This window comes from Netta rufina (assembly GCF_964035555.1).
Source record: "Netta rufina genome assembly, chromosome: 19".
In the NCBI taxonomy this organism is placed as follows: domain Eukaryota; kingdom Metazoa; phylum Chordata; class Aves; order Anseriformes; family Anatidae; genus Netta; species Netta rufina.
Genome location: NC_140143.1, coordinates 3,779,012 through 3,799,733, shown reverse-complemented (window position 1 = coordinate 3,799,733; position 20,722 = coordinate 3,779,012). Strand labels below are relative to the sequence as shown.

The 20,722-nt window shown below is 62.4% G+C and overlaps 2 protein-coding genes across 2 annotated transcripts; both read right to left on the bottom strand.

The window, feature by feature from the left end:
- Positions 1-504: 504 nt before the first annotated feature.
- Positions 505-12,854, bottom strand: XYLT2 (xylosyltransferase 2; the record flags this gene model as incomplete). Its single annotated transcript, XM_084298678.1, has 11 exons — positions 505-2,444; positions 2,919-3,252; positions 3,682-3,877; positions 3,982-4,241; positions 4,943-5,119; positions 5,575-5,791; positions 5,974-6,054; positions 6,529-6,731; positions 7,669-7,844; positions 8,293-8,764; positions 12,720-12,854. The coding sequence occupies 11 exons, from the start codon at positions 12,852-12,854 to the stop codon at positions 2,122-2,124; spliced, it is 2,574 nt and encodes an 857-aa protein (XP_084154804.1). The 3' UTR covers positions 505-2,121.
- A 3,614-nt stretch (positions 12,855-16,468) lies between these two features.
- Positions 16,469-20,172, bottom strand: LOC311216786 (uncharacterized protein; the record flags this gene model as incomplete). Its single annotated transcript, XM_084298324.1, has 7 exons — positions 16,469-16,781; positions 17,047-17,184; positions 17,549-17,601; positions 18,132-18,238; positions 19,035-19,164; positions 19,257-19,397; positions 19,779-20,172. The coding sequence occupies 7 exons, from the start codon at positions 20,170-20,172 to the stop codon at positions 16,674-16,676; spliced, it is 1,071 nt and encodes a 356-aa protein (XP_084154450.1). The 3' UTR covers positions 16,469-16,673.
- Between the last annotated feature and the right edge of the window lie 550 nt (positions 20,173-20,722).

Genomic DNA, 20,722 nt, shown 5'->3' with positions numbered 1-20,722 from the left:
CCGCCTCCTATTGGCCGCTGGAGGCACCAGGGGGCGGGGCCGACGGTTGCTATGGAGACGAGGCCCGCAGGGCTGGGCCCGCCGGGGGGGGGGGGGGGGGGCAACCCCAGCTGATTAATTAGTTAATGAGTTAATTACCGCTCGGAGCCAACAGGGGGCTGAGCGGCCCCAGGAGTGTCTGAAGCATCACCCCTCCAGTTCTCATCCCCTTCCAGCACCCCAGTAGCCCAGCACAGCACGCCACAGTACAGGAGATCGTTATATTTGGGGCGAGGGGCACAGCGCAGCCATCCCCACACAGGGCTGGTGGCCCTACAGAGTGCTGACAGCCCCACACAGCACTGACAGCCCCACACAGCACTGACAGCCCCACAGAGTGCTGACAGCCATCCCCACACAGCACTGGTGGCCCCAAGCCAAGCATCACCTCCCCTCGCTGCCCCCAGTCCCGTCCCCCTGCAGCACCCCTCGCACAGCACCCCTGTCTTCAGTCCTCAAGGGCAAGGAGGCGGCGAGGTGACCCCACAGGCAGCCTGAGTGCAGCCCCACAGGAAGGTGGCACCAAAGTCTCTGGAGATGCTGTGGCTGATGTACAAGCAGAGGATGGAGTGGACGAGCTCCAGCGCCCCGCTCCGCAGTGGTTCCCCTGCCCCAGCCCAGCTGCAGGGGCAGTGTCTTGGTCCCAAGTCATACACAAGCTCCGTTGCAGTCCAACAAGCCCGCCGAGCATCTTCCCAGGGTAGAAAACCAACCACAGCCTTCCCTCCATGCAGCACTGGCCTTTGGGAGAGGAACGCCGCAGGCAGGCCCCGAGCTGGGAGGTGGATGGGAAGCAGGGGGCTCTGCAGCTCCCTTGCCCCCGAGGAGGCAGCTTCTGGTCCCTTGGGGAAGCAAGCAGACAGCAGAGAGCAGATGGAGCCAGCCGGACCTCGTCTCGCTTCTTTGCTTTATAGCCAGGGAAGCACAGCAGATCCTGAGAGCTTCTGCTGACCAGGGAGAAAGGAGAAGGCTGGGCCATGGCACAGGACAGCTGCCGTCTCATCCGCACCAGGACATCAGCCACGTGCATCGCGTTTTGGCAGGGGACGTGAGCAGCCCGGTGCCCAGAGCCTGAGCTGAAGCAGAGACAGAGGCTGCAGCATCCCCAGCAGCTTACTGGGCTTAAACTGCTCGCCCAGCCAGGGCCACCACGCAGCAAACACCATCCAACATTTGGCACAGTCAGGCTGCTGCCTTGGAGGGCAGGCAGTGCCCCGCAGCCCTGGGGCAGCAGGATGTGGTTCCCCATCAGCCCCCAGCAGAAAATGGGGAAACAGCAAAACAATAATAATAATAATAATAATGGTAACAATAATTAAAAAAAAAATGTAAACAACCCAGCACCCTGTCCTGTACCACCAGGACACCCAAGAGAACAAGGTATGTTACAGTCTCAGGGGAGATGGAGACACAAGGACCACCCGGCCAAGGCGGGGTCTCGTCTCTATTGCACTTTGCATCGTATATATTTCTCTCTATATATTTATAAAAATACAAACTAAAGGGCTGGGGTCGAGAGGATGAGATGCAAGCCCTGGGCCAGCAGCAGCTCCATGCACATGGCAGGTTTCGACCCATTCTGCTTCCGACTCTCCCTGCGTGCCCTGTCCCTGGAGCCCCCAGGCAGCCCTCCCGGGGACAGCCTGCAGCACAGGGCCTGGTCCTGCACAGATCCACCTGGGGCCGGGCAGCGAGGACAGGGTGCTGAGTTGGTCTGGAGCCCACCCCCCTGCCAGCCTCCCTTCCCAGCCCGTCTCACCCCTTCCCGAGGCACCAAAGAAACGAGCAGGCAGCTCCTCCAGCCGCCAGCACCACCCGCACCCTGCGGTGACGGGCGCCCTGGCACCCTCTTGCCTGGCCAGCAAGTGCCCGTTCCTGGGGGAGGCGGGCAAGGCACCTCACACCTCCCTCTCCACCTAAAAACCCCACAGGAGGATTTCCCTGGCCCGCCGCTTCCCATACTCTTTTCCTCGAGTAACTACGGTGTGAATGGCACGGGGTGACGCAGTCCGGAGACGCCCCACGCCGGTGACGGAGGATGCTCCTCGCTCCCAACGCCGCCGCCCCCCCCGGCTGCTCCTGCTACCTCAGCCTCCCGTCAGGTTTGACGGGCCCCAGTTCTGATTTGGGGTCCGGGGACAGCGAGCTCCAGGAGGTTTTGCTGCAGGTCTCCAGGGAGGAGCAGGACGAGGAGCTGCCCACGCAGACGTCTGCCACAGCCCAGAAGGTGCTGATGGCGCTGTCTGCCCACTCATCCAGCGCCCGGCCCGTCAGCTGCGCCTTCCCCGCCGCCGCCGCCTCTGCCTCCTCGGAGCGTGGCAGGTTGAGGATCCCCCCCAGACCCTGGAAGCTCTGCTCCATGTACTCGTTGCGGGGGGGCCCGCCGTGCAGCCAGTTGCTGTCGTCTGGATGGGACGGGGAGAAAGAGATCAGCAGTGTGGTTATGTCCCGGCAGCCGGCTCTTCCCTACTGCCCCCAGCACCCCAACCCCTTGCAGCCCCGTTCCCCCCATGCCAAGGAACGGGGATGCAGCTGGGGTGGACCCGGCTTGCCTGCAAACGGGCCCACAGACACCTAGCGGCCTCATTTGAGAGCTCACAGGGACATGGGGACACCACCAGGGGGGTGGCGCCTGCCTTGCAAGCCGGAGAGGCCAGAACCGGGGGAAAAAAATAAATAAAAATCACAGAATCAGAGTGGTTGAGGCTGGAAGGGACCTCTGGAGGTCACCTGGTCCAACCTCCCTGCGCAAGAGCCAGGCATGGTTTTTCCTTAAGATCTACAGCCTTAAACATTGGCATGGAACAAGCAAAACAATGCTTTTCACCATTTTTTCCCCATGGAAAGACCCCAACCCCGATTCTCCAGAGCACCCTCACCTTTCCTGAGCGGCTGCTTGCGGTTGAAGGTCTGGGGCACCACCAAGAACTGGTTCTCCCCCAGGGGCTCCCAGAACTGCAGGAGGCGGATGGTCCAGACGCCGGGGCGCAGGGGGCGGTTGAGGGGGGGCTTGTACTGGGTGAACTCCGTCTCTGCGTCCACCGTGATGTCGTAGGAGGTGGCGATGACGTACGTGGGGTCGATCCACACCACCGTGGCTGTCAGGTTGGGGCCCCGCGCCCACTTCTGCATGGCCACCGGCTCGTCGAAAGGCCCCATCAAGCCTCCAAAATTGCGGAAGAGCCTTTCCTTCGGGTCCCACTCCGTGCCCACCTGCAGGGACGAGGCACGAGGCGGTGGGACACCAGGCAGGCTGACACGACCAGCTCAGGTTTTGTGCTTCACCACCTTAAAGTGGGAAGGGCACAAGCTTTGGAGCCCAAAGCAACGCACACCCAGCCTGCGCTGCTCCCCTGCCTGCCTGCACCACGTCAGGGCCAAGCCAGCTGCAAGTGATGCCTCCTGCAGCCAGAGGTGCCGGCACCAGCAGCCTCAGCTCCCCCCAAAAGATCCCTTCAGGCCTTTCCCGAAGGATTAGCTCCAAACTCAAGTGGAATTCCTTGACAAAAATCCACTCTCAGCCCTGACTTTAGCACTCTCTGCCCCCCTCAGCACGCAGGCTGGGGAGAAAAGGAAGGGCGGCACAGCATGGAAAAACTGGGGAGAAAAACAGGTGGTGTGAAGGATGCTTTTCCCATTTACCTCAAGGTTTTGTAGCCGGTTTGCCTGCCCTCCGTGACCCGCCAGCTTCAGAGCTCCTTGGGGCATCATCCACACCTCCAAGGCCTCTGCCTGCCCCGTGGCCGTGTTCTGCACCTCCTGCATCACCAGGTACCCCTGGAAGCGGTCGTCGTAGAAATACAAGTGCACGCTGGACGGGAAGCCACGGGGCTCAAACCTGGAGAAAAAGAGCCGGAGAGGTGACACGTGTGAGCATCAAGGTCCTCCCGGCAGCAGCAGCCACCGCTCGGAGCCCGGGCCGGGCTGCAGCACGTGCCCCACCTGCACAGCTTCTCCTTCGGGGCCAGCACGGAGGTGGCTTTGCGGAGCCCCAGCCGGGAGAAGGCGGTGTAGAAGGTGAGGGTGACATCGCTGAGGCCGCTGAGGCCGTCAACGCGGTCGTAGACGTTCTCCCAGTAGGCCTTCAGGGCTGGCGTGTTGGGGGGGTAGCTGCCATAGAGGTGGGTGTCCAGGATCTCCAGCACCTCCTGATTCACCGTCGACTCGAACTTGCGGGCGAAGAAGGTGGGTCTGGAGAGTTGCTGGAAGAGCAGAGGCAATGTCAGCGGCGGTGGTGGCACCCGCTCTGCCCTCCTGCCTCAGCGGGGCAGCCAGGAGGAAACATGCTGGGAGCCATCCTGCCCCCTCTGACGGGGCAGGGTAAGGAGCGGCAAAGCACAAACAGCCTCTGCGTGGGATCCTCTGAGGCAGGATCAGTGGGAGCAAACGGTACGGTTAGTGGTTACATGGATGGGTTCTCATCTCTCCCTCTGCCTCCCCTTTAACTTCACTTTCAAGGGCTGCACCTCCCCCAGACCTCCCTTGTTCAGCCCACATCCCAGCTCGCTGAGAGCACGGCAGGCGGTTCATCACCAGATACTTTGTCCTGCCAAAGAGGACAGCACACTAAAGTGTTTTTTTACTAAGCAGGCATTTGCCCCAAGTATTAAATCTGCAGGGAAAGAGGAGGAAAAGGAGAAAGCCTGGGAAAAGGAGCAGCACTGCAAGCAGAAGCCTGGCTGCTTCTGAAGCCTTTACAGACACATCTGCACAAAGCCCCACTCCACATGGAGAGCCAGTCCTGCTCCCAGCCCTTGCCAGGCTGGGGTGAGGCTTGTGCAGATGTGGGGAGCAGTGGGACAGCACCCAGGGGTGCGCCCGCGGGGCAGCTGAGAGAGAAGGATTGGGGACAGAGACAGGGAAGAGGGGAGAGAGCAGGAGGAAGAAGGAGGATCTTTTTCACCTGTAGCCGGAGGAAGTCCTGGGGTTTGAAGTCATTTGGGGAGCACCCGCACCAGTCGACTATGTGTTTATATTGGCACTTACAGCCCAGCTTACGGTTCCAGTTGGTCACCCGCAGGTTGTTATCCACCAGCGTCTCGCAGGCGTGGCTGTTCTCCAGGACCGTGTGGAAGAAGGACTGCATGAGGCAGAGAAGGGACAGGAGACCCATGGAGGTGGGAGGTTAATGGAGCCCCCGTACCCCGCGCTCAGAGGAACACAACAGGCCCAGAGAGCTCCTGGACACAGAAACCTGTCCTGATTCTGGCACAGGGCAACCCGTAAGAGATGAGGTTATACACACACATCAGCCTTTATCTAGTTTTGTCTGCTCCCCTCCCACTCTTTCACACCCAGACCTGGGCAAAGGAGGCACAAAGCTGCCAGAGCAGAGCCAGCGATGCCCTTCCCAGCTGCCTAGGGCAGGGATGTTAAGGACAAGGAGAAGAAAATCCTACCAAAATCCTACCAAAGCCAGCATCGCTTTGTTCGCCTCCTTCTTGGGGAGAAGGAATAAGGCTGAATCAAGAACACGGGAGCCCTTGCAGCAATGCTGGCCCCAAACCTGGCTGCCAGTGTCCTGCAGGCACCCACCTCGGCTGGCAGCAGCGTGTAGGTGTAGAACTGCCGCAGCTGGGACACCAGCTGGTCGTCTGCATACACCACGTACTCCACGAAGCTGCGCGTCAGCGAGAACCAGTCGGAGCCCCCATCCACCACGATGCCCTCGGGGATGTGGCGCTCGCCCAGCCGCCACATGTGGGAGTCGCACTCGTGGAACAGGCGGTCCAGGCCCTGCTTCTTGATAAACCTGGGCACAGAGATGAGGGTGAGGGGCTAGGGACACAGGGTGGCACAGCTGGCCACGTAGCAGCCCTGCTCCAGCTCTGGTACCACAGCCAGAGCAGCCCCCCAGCCTCCTGTTTCTGTTTTTCGCCCCAAATCCCCCCTTTTCTGTTCCTCCAGCTCAGCTCTGCCCCTAGCTGGGGTTACCTGGCGTTGTCTCGGCCATGAGACTTCAGGAAGTTCTTATCTCGGTATTTGGACAGGAACATCACCAGCTCCTCGTTGGTCCTGCGATGCAAATTAGGAAGCGTGAATGGCCGCTGGGATAAAGCAACCCAGTAAACATTGATGCTGCGAGAGCCACCAGACACCGGGAGCCTCCGGCTGCTTGGCAGGCGCTGACTCAGACCCTTATCCCTTCGTGGGAAGGCACAGCCCTGGTCCCTCTGCTGTCTGGCGCCTGCTGAGGGTGCGCAGCCCCGATGCGCGCCCAGATACACACACATTCGTGTTGCATTCCCCTGCAACACCCCGACAAGAGGAAAATACAGCCTGTGAGGTATGGGCCGAGCTCCTGGGCAGAGACGGACCCAGCCTTGCCCTGGGGCACCAGCACGTGGCTGCCATCTCCAACCTCACCCTCCCACACTCCCTGCTCCCACACTCCCTGCTCCTCCCAGCAGCGTTAATCCCAGTGCCTGCTGGGGAGCCACGCAGCCCAAACCCTCCCGCCGTCCTCCCCCAATCCAGCGAGGCGCCCACCTTGTGGGGTAATCGGTGGCGCTCAGGTTGATGAAGAAGTCCCAGGGCCACTCGGAGAGCTCCAGCAGGTCCTTCATGCTGCGCAGGTACATCTTCAGCAGGCTGGCACCTCCCCAGATGGTCACCATGCGCCAGGGCGTCACGCGGATGTTGGGGTAGTGCCGGGCCAGCTCCACCGCCTCGCGGTGGAGGTAGTTGGAGCGCTGTGGAGGAACAAAGCTCACAGTCAGCAGGTGCTCGTCCTGCCAGGGAACCCCCCCTTCCTCGTCCTGTCCGTGCCTTGCTGCCCTGAGCAGCATCTGAACTGGATCCTGCAGCCCTGTGGTGCCCCAGCTCACTGCATGGCTAAACTTCAGGGTGCTGCTGTCAGGGGATGCTCATGAGCCTCAGGGAAGGGCAGCCAGACCCCATACAGTGCAGGAATGGCTCAGCCACCCCTCTGTGCTGCTGTGTCCCTTCTTGCTGTGCTCCCAACCAGCCAGACAGCCCAGCCTGCCTCTGAAGTCCCCCCCGAGCAGCAGAGGCAGCTCCATGCAGCAGTAATCCTACGACCTACTGCTGCCTGCCCAGGGCACAGCAGCCAGCTCCTTTCATTTGCTGCTGAGAAAAAAAAGGTGGACAGCCAGGACAGAGCTGATTGCCTGACCCAGATCATCTTTTCCTTCCAGCAGGCAAATCCACAACTCTCCCTGGGATGTTGTGAAAGGAAGCAGCACTGGGGGAAGGTGAGCAGAGACCTCCTGCTCCCTGCAGCCCCAAGGGCTGAGCTCCCCCTGCTCTGGGCAGGGCGAACACATCACAGAATCATAAAACATCCTGAGCTGGGAGGGATCTATGAGGATCTTTGAATCCTCCATTCAAATGTAACTGTGTGTCTGAGAGCATTGTCCAAACGCCTCTTGAACTTGACTGGGGTCCTACCTACCCTTTTCTGGGGATGCAGAGAGCTAAGGGAGAGTCACAGCTCCACAGGCAGCAAGGACAAACCTCAAACCTCACCCAGCCACCTCCCCAGCACAGGAGATGCTGCACCTCCGTTTACCCCCCATCCGGACCTATTATGGGCTGCTTGGGTGACGGACCCGGACACTGCCAGCACACCCCCTCCCCTCCCCTCCCGCCTTGCCCCCTGCCACGCACCTTGTCCACGTGGATGTAGAAGAAGTGCTGCTGGTGGTACACCGCCTTGATGAGCCGCTTCAGCTGGCGAATGGCCCTGCCGTGCACCACCAGCATGTAGGCGATGCGCACGGGTTTGCTGGGGGGCAGCTGCTGCAGCCGGCTCTCGTCCCACTGGATCACGGGGCTGACCTTCCCTGCGAGGGGACGAGAGGAGAGGGATCGCAGTCAGTCATTCACTGGCACAGGGCACACCGCTGCCCTGCCACAGCAGGGAGATCCGAGCAGGGCAGGGGATCACAGGGAGCAGCACGCCGTAGGAAAAACCCCGTAACGCCGCAGGGCACACGTGGCAGGACGTGTTGGGAAGTGGGGGTGCCCCCTCTGGTCCCTCAGAACAGAAAATGCAGCTGAGCCCAGCTCCGAGCCCTGCAGCCGCTGCTGGCCGGGACGAGCAGCCCAGCTTAGGGAGGCTGGCACAGCTTTGATAGGATTACACAGGCAGCGGTAATCTGGGAAACGGTGACAGATTGAGGCAGCTTTTTGCCAGGTGGGACGGGCGGTCACACAAAGCAGCTGGCCCACGTGCCCCACAGGGATGTTCCCCATGCCCGGAGGCACCCAGGACCCCTGATTAGGACTCACCCGAGAGCTGGCAGTGGCGAGGCACGGACAGGGGCATGAGGTTGCCGGCGCGGTGCAGACAGACCACGTTGGCGATCTCCTGTTGGCACTGCTTGCTGCTGGCCCGGGCCAGCGCCGAGAGGGCGTCTTTCCCCGTGATCTCGCACTTGGGGGTGAAGCTGTTCTCGGTGGGCTGCGGAGCCCCCTCCACGCTGCCCGTGTCGCCCTGCTGGAGGACGGCCAGCTGGGCGTCCCCGCGAGCCTCCGTCAGGTTCCTTCGGCTGGAGGCGTCCGGCGCGGCCGGCAGCCTCCTTCCTGCTTTGTGCCTCGCCGTCACGGCTCTCACCACCTTGGACACCGGCACCCCGGGGCTGTCCGGCCGTCCCCGCCACCTCCCGTGCTTCCTCCCGGCGCTGCCGCGGCGCCCGGCAGAGCTGTCCGAGTCCTTGGAGCCATCGCTGTTCTCGGGCAGCCTGGCTTTCTTCTGCCGCTCCTGTTCCGGGGGGATGCAGAGAGGACAAGGCGTTAACTCCAACCCCTCACAGTGAGCTCAGAGCGTCCTCGTTCCCAGCTCCCCGTGCCTGTGTCCCCACGGAGCCCGGTGACACCCTTCTCTGCCAGGCTGCTGTCACCACGAGCAAGGCAGGGACAGGCACCCCTCGCTGCAGCCCTCTCCCCAGGGCAGAAGGTCAGCGCTGAGCCCAGAGGAGCAGCAAAGGAGGCCGTGACATCCCTCCTCCATCACCCAAACCCCCAGGCTATGACCCCACAGCACCTCCCTGCGTGCTCCTTTGCCCCCTGATGGGCACAGCACCCAGACCCCTACCTGCCAGCAAGGGAGACCCCGGCCTGCAGACCCCGTGGTCACAGCACCAGGGACACAAAACCAGGACATAAATCTCCGTGAGGCTACACAGATGAGGTCAGTCGTGTCAGCACCAGCTCTCTGCCTTCCTGCCATCCTCCAGGGTCCCACACGAGCAGGGACATCCCCAAAAAGAGGGGGTGAGCACAGGGATCCTGCAACTGCTACTAGCTGCTTTACCAGGTGCCAAACGGACCAGCTCCTTGCTGTGAGCCCAAGCTTAAAGTCCAACTTCTCCAAGCCCAAAAGTCCAACTTCGAAGGGGTCCCAGCAGGGCAGCACGCAGCCCCTGGGGCTAACGGTGCCGGAGCTGTGTCAGACGAGGTCCTGCCCGCGCTGCCTTCCCCACGCCCTGGCTCCCAGCACTGGGCTGGAGCGGGTGCTGCAATCGCCAGCAAATCCCTTCAAGGAACCCTCCCACGGAGCCAAGTTTGTGTGTAAAGGGAGCAGTTAATTACGCTTCGTTACCTCCGCCAGGCCGGCTGATTAGCAGAGATGAGCTAGCCTTGGGGAGAGCGGGGAGCTGAAAGCACCTGGCCAGGCCTGCAGGTGAAGGCAGAGCCAACCCAGGCTCCCTCAGCTACCTGTGCCAGGGCAAAGCAGCCTCCTGTAACCCTCAGGTACCCAAAAAGGGGCCACGCAGCCGCCTGAACCCCACGGGGCTGGGATCAGACGAGCCCTCTGCCACTGCCAGGCACCACGCAGGACCTTCTGTGCAGTTACCGACCTGTTTTCTCCGTAGGAGCAGAGAGGCAGGAGGTGACCGAGGAGCAAAGAGCAAAGCTCTTCCCCAAACTCCCCCCATCCCTGCAGGGAGAGCCTCCTGCCCTGCCAGCACCCGCCGAGTGCCCGACCCCAAACACGGCCCCTGCGCGATGCCCACGCGCGGCTGCAGCCCTGCGGTGCCCCAGGAGGAGCCCGGCTGCCGTCCCCAGCAGGAAAACCCTCCCAACCAGCGCCAGCCTTCCCAAAGCTGCTAGTTAACGAGCTCCGTGGCTTCTAATTACCGCCCCGTGCAGGCAGGGAGCAGCCCCGGCCACGTCGCGCTGCTGCATTTATGGCTGGAGTGCAGGGCTTCTGGCAGGGCTCCCAGGAGGGCCCGCAGCTGCCTGTCCCTCCTCCCAAAACGCTTCCAGCTGCCTGCCAGAGGTCGCTTCCCCCATCCTACATCCCCTCTGCCTCCTCCCGATGCCAAACGCAAATTGGAAGATAAAAGTATTGGTGGGGAGGGAGCGGGGACCCTTGTGGGGAGGGGAGTTATCACCGCCCGGTGTCCTGCAGGGTTCTGCCTGGGCCTGGCTGACGTGGGTGTCTGCCAAATACCTGCTCCCGTCAGGCCAAACAGACGCCAAAACTTCCCAAAGCCACCGGGGGAACCTGCCCTCAGCTGCCGTCAGTTCAGGCAGCAGCAGCTCCTTAAACCTCGCCGCTGAAACGGACTCAATCACAGCCCCTCAAAACAAGTTTTTCGGGGAAAAAAACAAACAAGAAGGCATCTCAGGGGAGCTGCAAGCACAGACGTTTCAGAGGAAGCCTCTCCAGACGCTGCTGTGCATGGCTGACAGCAACACACAGCCCCAGAGAGGTGCGTGGAGGAAGACGGGAGGCGAAGGGGGAGATTGAGGAGGTGGCTGGGCCCACGGGGACGTTCTGCAGTCTGTGCCCAAGGAGCCAGCTCCAGCTGCTCGCGTGCCACTCCGGAGCCATCCACGAGGAACTGATCCGACTTCTGCTGGTCTGGACGCCACGAAACATCCGTGTGGTGAGCGCAGGGAGCCTCCAGGGCCTGGAATCAGCACCAAACCCGAGCACGGGTGCCTCCAGACGAGGAGCCGGGCAGGCAGATGCAGGGATGCCGTGCAGACTCCGAGGCCAAGGTCAGGAGCCACCCAGGACACGCGTCCTCCTCCGGCTGGGGGCTGTGAGGCAGCCACAGCCCTAGCAGGGCACAGAGGGCTCGGCACTGCTGGTGTGAGATGATTTGATAACCTGCTCCAGTGAAGGGCAAAGCCCGAAGCCAAACGAATCCTCACACAGCCTCTGGCCAGCTCGCAGCAGGGAGGCAGCGGGGACGAATCCTGCTGGGTGTGGAGGAAGGGAGCCGCTCGTCCCGGCAGCCAGCAGCAGCACAGGGATGTCCCCAGCCCGTCCTCCAGGAGATGTGGCTCACCCGAGGACTCCGAGGGGCTTCAGCCTCTTGCACAGCCCTACCGAGGTCGGGACCCTGCTGCCAGAACCTTGGTGGCACCCAGACCTGGCTGGGGACAGCCCTGCCTGCTCCCTCCAGGAAGGGGCAGTGCCCGTCAGAGGGAGGGAGCTGTTCACGCCCCAAATTGCTATTCGGGGATCCCAAATTTCCCCAAAGCCATCCGAGGCTGCAAGGTCGGGGTCTCCTGGGAGAGCTCGCCTGCGTTCATCCTCACCAGAAACGTCCCCGGGGAGCGGCGGCTCCTGCAGGTCTGGCCAAGATGAGGAACTGGAGAAGGGCAGGGACACGAGGAGCTTTGCTGGCTACAGAGCCGAGGCTAACTGGACATTTCCCAGCTTTGTGCTGTTGGAGCAGCTCAGGAAGCTTCTTGCCTGCTCCTTCCCCGGGCCCCAGAGCCGTGAGCCTGCTGGTGGCCAACCGTCCTGAGTCCAGAGCCACAGCCAAACGTGTCGGTGCCCAGTATTGGGGAGAGACGCGGGGAAACCAGGCGAGGATGCTCCAAGAGCCAAAGCCTGGAGGATGTGTGGGGCAGGAGGAAGGGCAGGAGGCAGCCCAGAGCACAGCAGCACCCCGGGGTGCCTTCCCAAGGAGGGGGGGACGGTGCAGAGAGGGAAGGGAGGCTGGGACCGGCGAAGCGCCCTCGCCAAGGTCACAAAATAAAGGCGATGGGGCCATCAGGCCAACCTGGCTGCCCTCAGCCTCACAGCACCTTCACAGCAAAGGCTGCTCCGGGGGAGATGGGAGGCAGCTGAGGGCACGAGGAGCCCACGAGGAGCGAACATCCCGAAACTGGTGGCCGACGTGGGGAGTTTGGTGGCCGACACGGCAAAATTGGTGGCCAGCACAGCGAAACTGGTGGCCAACACGGTGAAATCGGCGGCCCAGCAGCCAGGAGCTGTGTCGGGGGGTGGAAGCAAGGCGCCCCCCAACCCCACAGCCCCCAGCTCCTGCTTCTGGTGACCCCAGCCGAGTGCCTCTGGCCCTGCCTCAGTTTCCCCATGCACTGGGGGGTATTCGGCTGTGAAGACCCCTTCCAACTGCAGGGACCCCCAGCCCCTCTCCGCAGCCGGGTGGGAGCCCCCAGACATCCCCCTGAGCCCCTGGGGACCTTATTAACCCCCTCATTAACCCCCCCATTACCCCCCCAATTACCCTCCCCATTAACCCTCCAATTAACGACCCCACTCACCCCCCTCAAGCACCACGACCCCCCCCTTTCCCCATCCCCACACGCAAACACCTTTGGGGTCCCCCCCTCACACCCCAACTCCCCCCACCCCAAATCCCCCTAAATCCTCCCAAATCCCCCCAGATCGCCCCAAACCCCCTCGCAGCCCCCCCGGCCCCTCTCCAGCCGCCCCCCCCGCCACGCACCTCGGCCGGGCCCTCCTCGTCGAGGCCGGCGGAGCTCCAGAGGACGAGGCCCTGCAGCAGGAGGATGCCGAGGGCCGTGGCCAGGGCCAGGCGGTAGCGCCGGGCCAGCTTCCGCGCCCGCCCGCTCGCCACCATCGTCACCGCGGGGCGGGAGGCGGCGCGCGCACGCGCGGGGAGGGGCGGGGAGGGGATGGGGGGGGAGAGGGGGGAGGGAGCGCGCATGGGCATGGGGGGGCGTGGGGGGGGCATGGGGGGTGCGTGTGTGTGTGTGCATGGATGGGGGTGTGCATGGCTGTGTGCATGGCTGTGTGCATGGCTGTGTGCATGGATGTATGCGTGTGTGTGCATGCATGGGTGTGTGCATGGATGTGTGCATGGGTGGGTGTGCGCATGGGTGTGTGCGCATGCATGGGTGTGTGCATGGACGTATGCGTGTGTGTGTGTGCATGGGTGTGTGCATGGATGTGTGCACGTGTGTGTGCATGCATGGGTGTGTGCATTAATATGTGCATGTGTGTGTACATGGGTGTGTGCATGGATGTGCATATGTGTGTGCATGCATGCATGGGTGTGTGTGTGAGTTTGTGTGCATGGGTATGGGTGTGTGTGTGCATGGGTGGGTGGGTGTGAGGGGGTGTGTGTGCATGCATGGGTCTGTGTGCATGCATGCATGTGGGTGTGCATGTGAGTGTGTGCATGCATGGGGGTGTGTGTGAGTTTGTGTGCAGGGGTATGGGTGTGTGTGTGCATGCATGGGTGGGTGGGTGTGTGCATGCACAAGGGTGTGGGTATGCACGGGTTTGTGTGTGTGCATGGGTGCACGCATGTGTGCAGAGTGTGCACATGGGTGTGTATGTGTGCATGCATGGGTGTGAATGTGTGCGTGCATGGGGGTGTGCATGTGCATGGGGGCACTAGGGGGGTGTGTGCACTGCGGGGTGCATGGGTGTGTGCACATGCATGCATGCACACTGGGCCGTGCATGCATGTGTGCACTGTGTGTGTGCAGTGGGGTGCATGCATGGGTGCGTGCACTGGGGCTGCAAGTGTGCGCACCTGTGCATATGTGCACACTGGGCTGTGCATGTGTGTGTGCAAGTGCATGTGTGTGTTTAAGGGTATACACGAGGGTGTGCACTGGGCTGTGCATGCCTGCCTGTGCGCAGTGGGGTAAGAGTGTGCATGGGTGCTTCCATATGAGTGCACCAGGGTGTGTGTGTATGCATGCATGTGCCTGCCTGTGTGCTGGGAGGTGTGTGTGTGTGTGTGTGTGTGTGTGTGCACGGGGGTGTGCACACCCCCACCACAGCACCCAAAGTGTCGGTGAAGCTGCAGACCGAGGCCGGGCGTTCCCTGTGCGGTGGCAGGCAGCCACCCTCCCGTTTCCTCCCTGCCTCACCCGCTCCTGGCCCCAAGCACGTGTCCCCAACAGCCACCCAACAGCCACCAGGTGTAGACAACACAAAAACACAACTAAAAAAAAAAAAAAAAGGTGCAATTAAAACCCAAACCCAACCAAACCCCAGCATGAAGCAGAGCCCAGAGGGGCGGTGGGAGGCAGAAGCTCCCCAAGGTGGGGTGCACAGCCCAGGGGTGAGCGGAGGGAAGGGGAAGCGGTGCCAGCAGCGATAGCAGCGCCCTGCGGTCTCGCACACGTTTCCTGGGCAGTGCTGCGGCCACAGGAAGGTTGGGTAAGGACGGGGGCTCTGGGGGCTGCTGATATGGCCTGCGGGGCTCGGGGACTTCCCCTTGAGCTGTTTGGTGCCAGGGTGAGCCCCCCTGGGATGCCTCCCCCTGCCCAGGGCGCCGCCAGGTGCAGGAGGAGAGAAGGGGGCACCCTCCGGGGGCTCTGAGCCGTGCCAAGGGGAGCGAGGCTCGTGCCAGACGTGTGAGCTGCAGGATCCTGTACAAGGAGGGTGTTGTCCGCGCTGTTGTCTCCCACCAGAGGGCACGTTTGGGTGGTGTTTGGAGGCTGGCTGCCTAAAACAAGCCAGGATCGCTCCCCCAGCCTGGCAAAGTCCCCCTCCTGCTTTGCACCTGCGTGAATTTTAGGGGATTTGGGGGACCCCGCACGGGCTGCAGCTCCCAAATTCAAGCCCTGGCACGGATGCGGGGATGGCCTGGGGGAAATCTGGGCAAAGCTGCCTGCGTGGGACCGTCGGGTGGATGCGCCCAGGCGCTGAGCAGGGACGCTCGCAGCCGTTTCCACCCCCTGGGATGCAGAAATCACGGCGGTGTCCCCGCCAGGCGTTATTTCTGTCCTCCTGGCAGCCGCCCTGCGACGCTGCTGGGGCTGGAGAAAATACAACTCTTGGTATTTTCAGCTCTTAGCATCACCCGAGGAGGCTTGCAGAGTTCCCCAGCTGGGAAATACGAAAGCCTCGGTGGGCGGCTTCCTCGGCCCCACAGCGCCGGCTCCCCTGCAGCCCGCGGTTATCCCTGCCTTGGCGCCGTGGGGAGGGAGCTGATTTAGGAAAGCCGCCTCGTTCTTTGGGTAAAGCACGAAGCTACCCCCAGACAGAGTGTTATGGGACCAAGTTACCCAAAAAATCCAACTGCTTCATCCTCCCGTTGGCAATGCAGGGCTGTTGGCACGACCCGGGGAGCAGCAGGGGATTTGTTTTCCCCTGCTTGCACACCAAGTCCACAGCACTGCTGCTCTGCGCCCTCCTCTGCATGCTCCCAGCCCCATCAGGGCTGCTCCTGGACATTTCTGGGTGCCGACAGCTCCCGGCCGACCCCAGGAATAATTCTGGCTGCCCGAAGGGGAGCAACCACTGCGGCGGTGCCTCGCTTACTTCCCCCGGTTCTGGCAGAGCGGCGATGCTGCGCCAGGCTTCTTCAACAAAACGAGCACAAAAACACCCAAACAACACTTTATAACAATTAACAGCATTAATAATTTCGCCCCAAATGAGTCCGCCAGCGCTCCTGGCTGATGCACAGCGAGGTGCCAAAGCCCAGCCTGCTTCCCAGCAGGTGGACAGCCCCGAGAGGGGCAGGAGCTCAGAGGGAGCTCAGCACCGGTGCTGGGCTGGGGAGGAGGAAGGCTGCGTGTTGGCGAGCCCGTGCTGCTGCAGCTCGTGCCCTGATGGAGCAGGGGTCCCCCCACTGCTGGGGATGGCACCAGCAAGGTGCCAGCTCTGCTTCTGGGGGGACACTGTGCAAAATGTCCCTCTTACTGTGGTGCAAAATTGTAGCACAAATGCAGCTGGAAGCGGCGTTGGATGGTATCAGAGGCTCGGCTGCTTTTACTGATAGAGGAGGGATGTTTTACGGAGAACAGCATGTTTAGAGGGTGCCGAGAAATATATAATCAGCGAAGCCGAGGAGAGGGAGCTCGGGGCTGCAGGGTTTTGGGGAGCTGCTCCCCAGCAGCTGCTCAAGAGGGACGGGAACACCTCTGCAGTGTCCTTTGGAGCACGGACATGAACACAAAGGCTGGTTTTGGAGCTGTCCAGGACACCAGGCACCACACTGCGCCCCTAACCTGGGCTGCCCGAGGTGCTGGCAGTGCCTGCAGGCACAGGGCAGGTGGACGTAGCATTTCTCCCTGCCCTGCTCTCGGGAGCTGCCAGCTCTGGTCCATCGGTGCAAAACGTCAGCGCAGGGCAGCGGGGGCGCGGAGCCAAGCAGCCCACCCGCAGCTCCCAGCTCCTTTGCCTGGAAAATTTTGTCCATCTGGACAACCCAAACACTTGGGCTGCTTTCTGATCCCGGCACCACTCCGTACCAGGCATGAGGGCTCCAGATGCAGGGGGACGATTTCATCCCCGTGCCCCTATGCACAACCTCGTCCTCTCCGAGGCTGCTCCAAGGTAGCTCCAGAGCCTGTGGGAGCAGCAGCTGCCTTGGGGAGCCGTCTCCTGCCCAACTCAGCATCCATCCTGGTGTCCCCACACATGTCCCATGCCCAAGGTCCCATGCAGGGAGGTGGTGCCGGGTCCTGAGCCCTCACTGCGCTGCACGCTGCTGGGCTGGAAGCATGTTGGCGTAGATCTGCTCCTCCTGCAGGGATTTGCGCAACGCGGCATAAGTGGGCTCGTTATTCTTATCCAGATTCTGGGATAGAAAGGGAAAAAAGTATTAAAAAGGCAGCGTTTGCAGGTTTCCCCAAGCAAAAGACCCTCCACCTTTTGCAGGAACATCTTGCATCCTTTTGGAGCAAGCACAGGGAGCACGAGGCCACCCACGTTATCCGCTGACATTTGTGTCCCCACCAGCCCTGTCCCTCTTCATCCAGCCCCAACCCAGCCTCCAGCTGAGCCCCCCACGCAGCGGTGACAGCCCCAGGCCGGGTGTCCCCTGCTGCTGCCTTGTTCCCCACCTGGCCGGGCCTCTTGACCTCCGTGTAGTCGGTGGCTGCGTTTGCCGAGGGGCGCAAAGCCTCCACGTTGCCGTAGGGCTGGCTCTCGTCTGTGCCATCTGGGTGCCCAATTTCTGTGTAGTGCAGCACGTCTGCTCCCTGAAACACCACCGAGAGCGCTCTGGGGGTGCTCCAAAGCTCCCTCCAGCTCCCCAGCTGCAGGGGTGGACACCTCTCCTGCCCCACCTTTCTCCATCATCGGGGCTGGGACGGCGGCAGGAGTACCGAGGGAAAATTCACCCGCCCGACCCCAATTCCCCTTCCCAGGGTGTCTCTGTGGCAGTGGCACAGGATTGCTGCTCAGCTCTTGCTGCCGGCCAGCTGAGCCCTCAGCATCCCTCCCAGCTGAGCCCAGCTGAAGCACACTAAGCCGGCAGCCTGAGGCCGGGCTCGGGGCACAACCTTTCCCCCTTCCAGCACAGCCCGGAGCAAGCAGTCCCGACAGGAGCAGGGTTTGCCTTACCACGTTCGGCGTGCCACGGATCCTGTCCATCTCGACAGCTGCTCCTGAGACGGCTGAAACACAGATGTGGTTGGACACAGGCAAAGCCAGAGGATCAGAAACATAAAAACAACAAAACAACAAAGCAAACACAATGCTGCTGCCAAGCTCAGTGCGGAACGGGACGGGGGCCTGCTGCCCGGTGAGCACCTGAAGCAGCTCGTCAAACAAAACCAGGCCCCAGCCACCAGCTGGTGATGGCCCCTGCTGGCCCTGCCCTCAAACTCTGTGCCAAATCTGCCGCAAACCTGGCTACAAAGCCAAGCACGCTGCAAGCTTGTGGTGCGCGCACGTTGCAGACAGGGCGCGCGGTGCCATGCCGGGCAGCACCCATCCCACCAGCTGCCTTTCCCCATCACCGTGGGGACCCGAGCTATGGGACGATGCTGTCAGAGGAAGGAGAGGTCCCCCCACAACTTCCCTTGCTCACAAAGCAGAGAAGTCGCTCGGTGGAGGTCAGGAATTGGGTGAGTTAGCGAGGGAATGGGGAACTGAGAACCAAAAGAGATAAAACAACAGCACGCGGCACGAGGGCCTCGCTTACCCTGCTTCCTTTTCCTGGACCGTACCACCAAAACCCCGGCAGCAACGGCGAGCAAAACCAGAACCACTGCGATGCAGGGAGTGAGGACGACCAGAGCTACGTCCAGGCTGCAAGAGAAGAATTTCTGTCCTCGCACCTCTCGGCTGCACCCAGCAGCAGGGGCAGGCGCACGGGGCCACGGCCAGAGGGTCACAGCCATGGGCAAGGGGCTCGCCTGGGGAGCAAGGCAAGCAGGCACGGTGGTCCTCAGCCTGCAAGCAGCAGAAGCAGGTGGGACACTGGGTTCTGCCTCATTCTGCTGCGTCCTGAGCATTTGGAGGAGCGCTGCCTCTTGGTTTGCTCTGGTTCAGCTCCACTCTTTGGTGGCGTTGTTGTAAGGGAACGAGGCACGCTGTGGTGTGTCACCGGGTTTAGAGGAAGCAGTTACCCCCCAGCACGGTGACGAAGCCTCAGCTTTCCCAATTCTTGCATCACCTCCAACGGTGAGGGGAGAGGGGAGGAGGCTCCGTGCTCTAGCCCCAGGCTCTGTCAGGCAGCCCCGTGGGACTGTGCGGCTACAAAGCAGAACAGGGCCCAGCTCAGCCCGTGCTTGGCTTCCCACGGGCAAACAGCCCCACAGAGCTGGGGAAGGAAATGGGGCCAGGGCTGCAAGCAAAAACCACTTCTTATATGGCCAGGACCTGCAAATTGTTTAAGCTGCAGACGTGGCTGTGGGGGGCCGAGCAGCCCATGGTGCTGTGACTGCTCCCTGTGCGCAGCGGGTAGGGTGGAGAGCTGGTTCCTAAAGGCAAGAGCAGGAATCCCTAAGGGCAGCCCGAATGGCCAGGAGTGAGATAGCCCCGCAGACAGCTCAGGGAGGGAGGTGGAGGCTGCTCGCAGTGCGGGCTGGCAGCTGGCACTCACCCATTGCCAGGGGTGGCAGAGGGGCTGGCTGTCCCCTGCGTCCCTTCCTGCTGGGGAGGTAGCTGCGTGGAGCCCGAGGTGGACTCGGGTGCAGTGGTCGAGTTGGAGGGCGATGCTGTCCGAGTGGGATCTGCAGCAAGAAGAGGAAAAAGGCTCAGCCAGGCTCCCTACCTCTGCAGGGGAAACACTGCGGGTGTTGCAGTGGCTTGGAGAGAACCTCACCGTGCTGCCAGGGCACCCTGCATCCCCTCTGCTCCAGAGCACTCAGCCCGAGGTGTACAGCTCTAACCCCACCCCTGCGGGGATTGCAGCGGGATCCCAGCAGTCCCAGTTCCCCCAGCACGCACACCCCCCCAAGCAGAGCTCAGGCTGCAGGAAGGGGCCCCGGGCACCCTGTGCGCCACCAGCACCGACACGGCACGGAAATGGGGTGGGAGCCGGGGCTCCCCAGAGCTGGCAGTGAGGACAGGAGGGCGCAGGCAGGGAGAGGGCCACGGGGGGAGAAAGGGGCTACAGGGCACGGGGAGGAGGGCGATGCACCGCAGCCATGGGGTGGCTGCCTCTGCGGGTCCAAGAAGGGGCCGTGGGGACACCTGGAAGACACCGAGGTGCCCTGGGGACCCGTCCCGGCGCAGCCCCGCGGTGCACGGGCAACCACCTCCTCCCACAGCCCCTGCTCCTGGCGCTTCTGCTTGGCCGGGGGGGGATACTGATGTCGGACCTTGGGGACCCGCAAGCACTGACCTCTGGTCACGATCACCTCCACATCGTCACTGTCATGGGGGAGAAATATGGACTTTTCCATCCCGCAGCGGTAGGTGCCCGCGTCCTCTGCCTCCAGGTTCTGTATGGTCACGGTGAACACCCGCTGGGTGCGATTGTCCCAGATGGAGAACCGGCCCTGCTGCACCCGGGGATTACTCCCCGAGGTGGCGATGATGTGGATGTTATCACCACAGGTCCTAACCGTTCCCGGGCGGCACCAGAACTTTGAGTTGTTCTCGTAGCCGTGCTGGTACGAGCAGGACACCGAGAGGGACCCCCCCAGGTACCCACGCACAGTGCCGGGCCCCTTCACTGCCCGGCCGCCTGCCGAGGGGCACGGAGACGTACAGGCGAGCAGCAGCAGCAGCAGCATCCTCAGCACCCCCAGCCCCAGCTCCAGCCCCAGCAGCCTCGGCATGGCCGTGCCCGCCCTGACCTCTGTGCCCGGAGGCTCCCGGTGCGGCTGTAGAGCCCAGCCTGCCCTCGGGGCCGTACCTGGCGGCCGGGCGGAGCTCGGCGACCGCTGCTTCCCCCTCTTAAATCCCCCTCCTAAATCCCCCCCACACCCTCCTTACCACCCTCCCACCCCGCTTCTTCCCCTCGAGGAGACCGCAGGGAAGGATGGATGGAGCCTCGACGCGGTGCCCGAGCGCTTTATTGCGGCGGCGGGGGGCTGAGCGCTGCGAGCCCCGGTGCTCAGTGTCTCCGCAGGCTCAGCCACAGCACGGTCATGCTCATGGCCACCAGGGCCAGCATGGGGGGCTGCATGGGGGGTGCGTGTGCAGAGTGTGTGCATGGGTGTGCAGTGTGTGTGTGTGCATGCATGGGGGTGTGCATGTGTGTGTGCATGCATGGGCGTGTGCATGTGTTTGTACATGCATGTGTGTGCATGGGTGTGCATGGGTGTGTGCGTGCATGGGTGT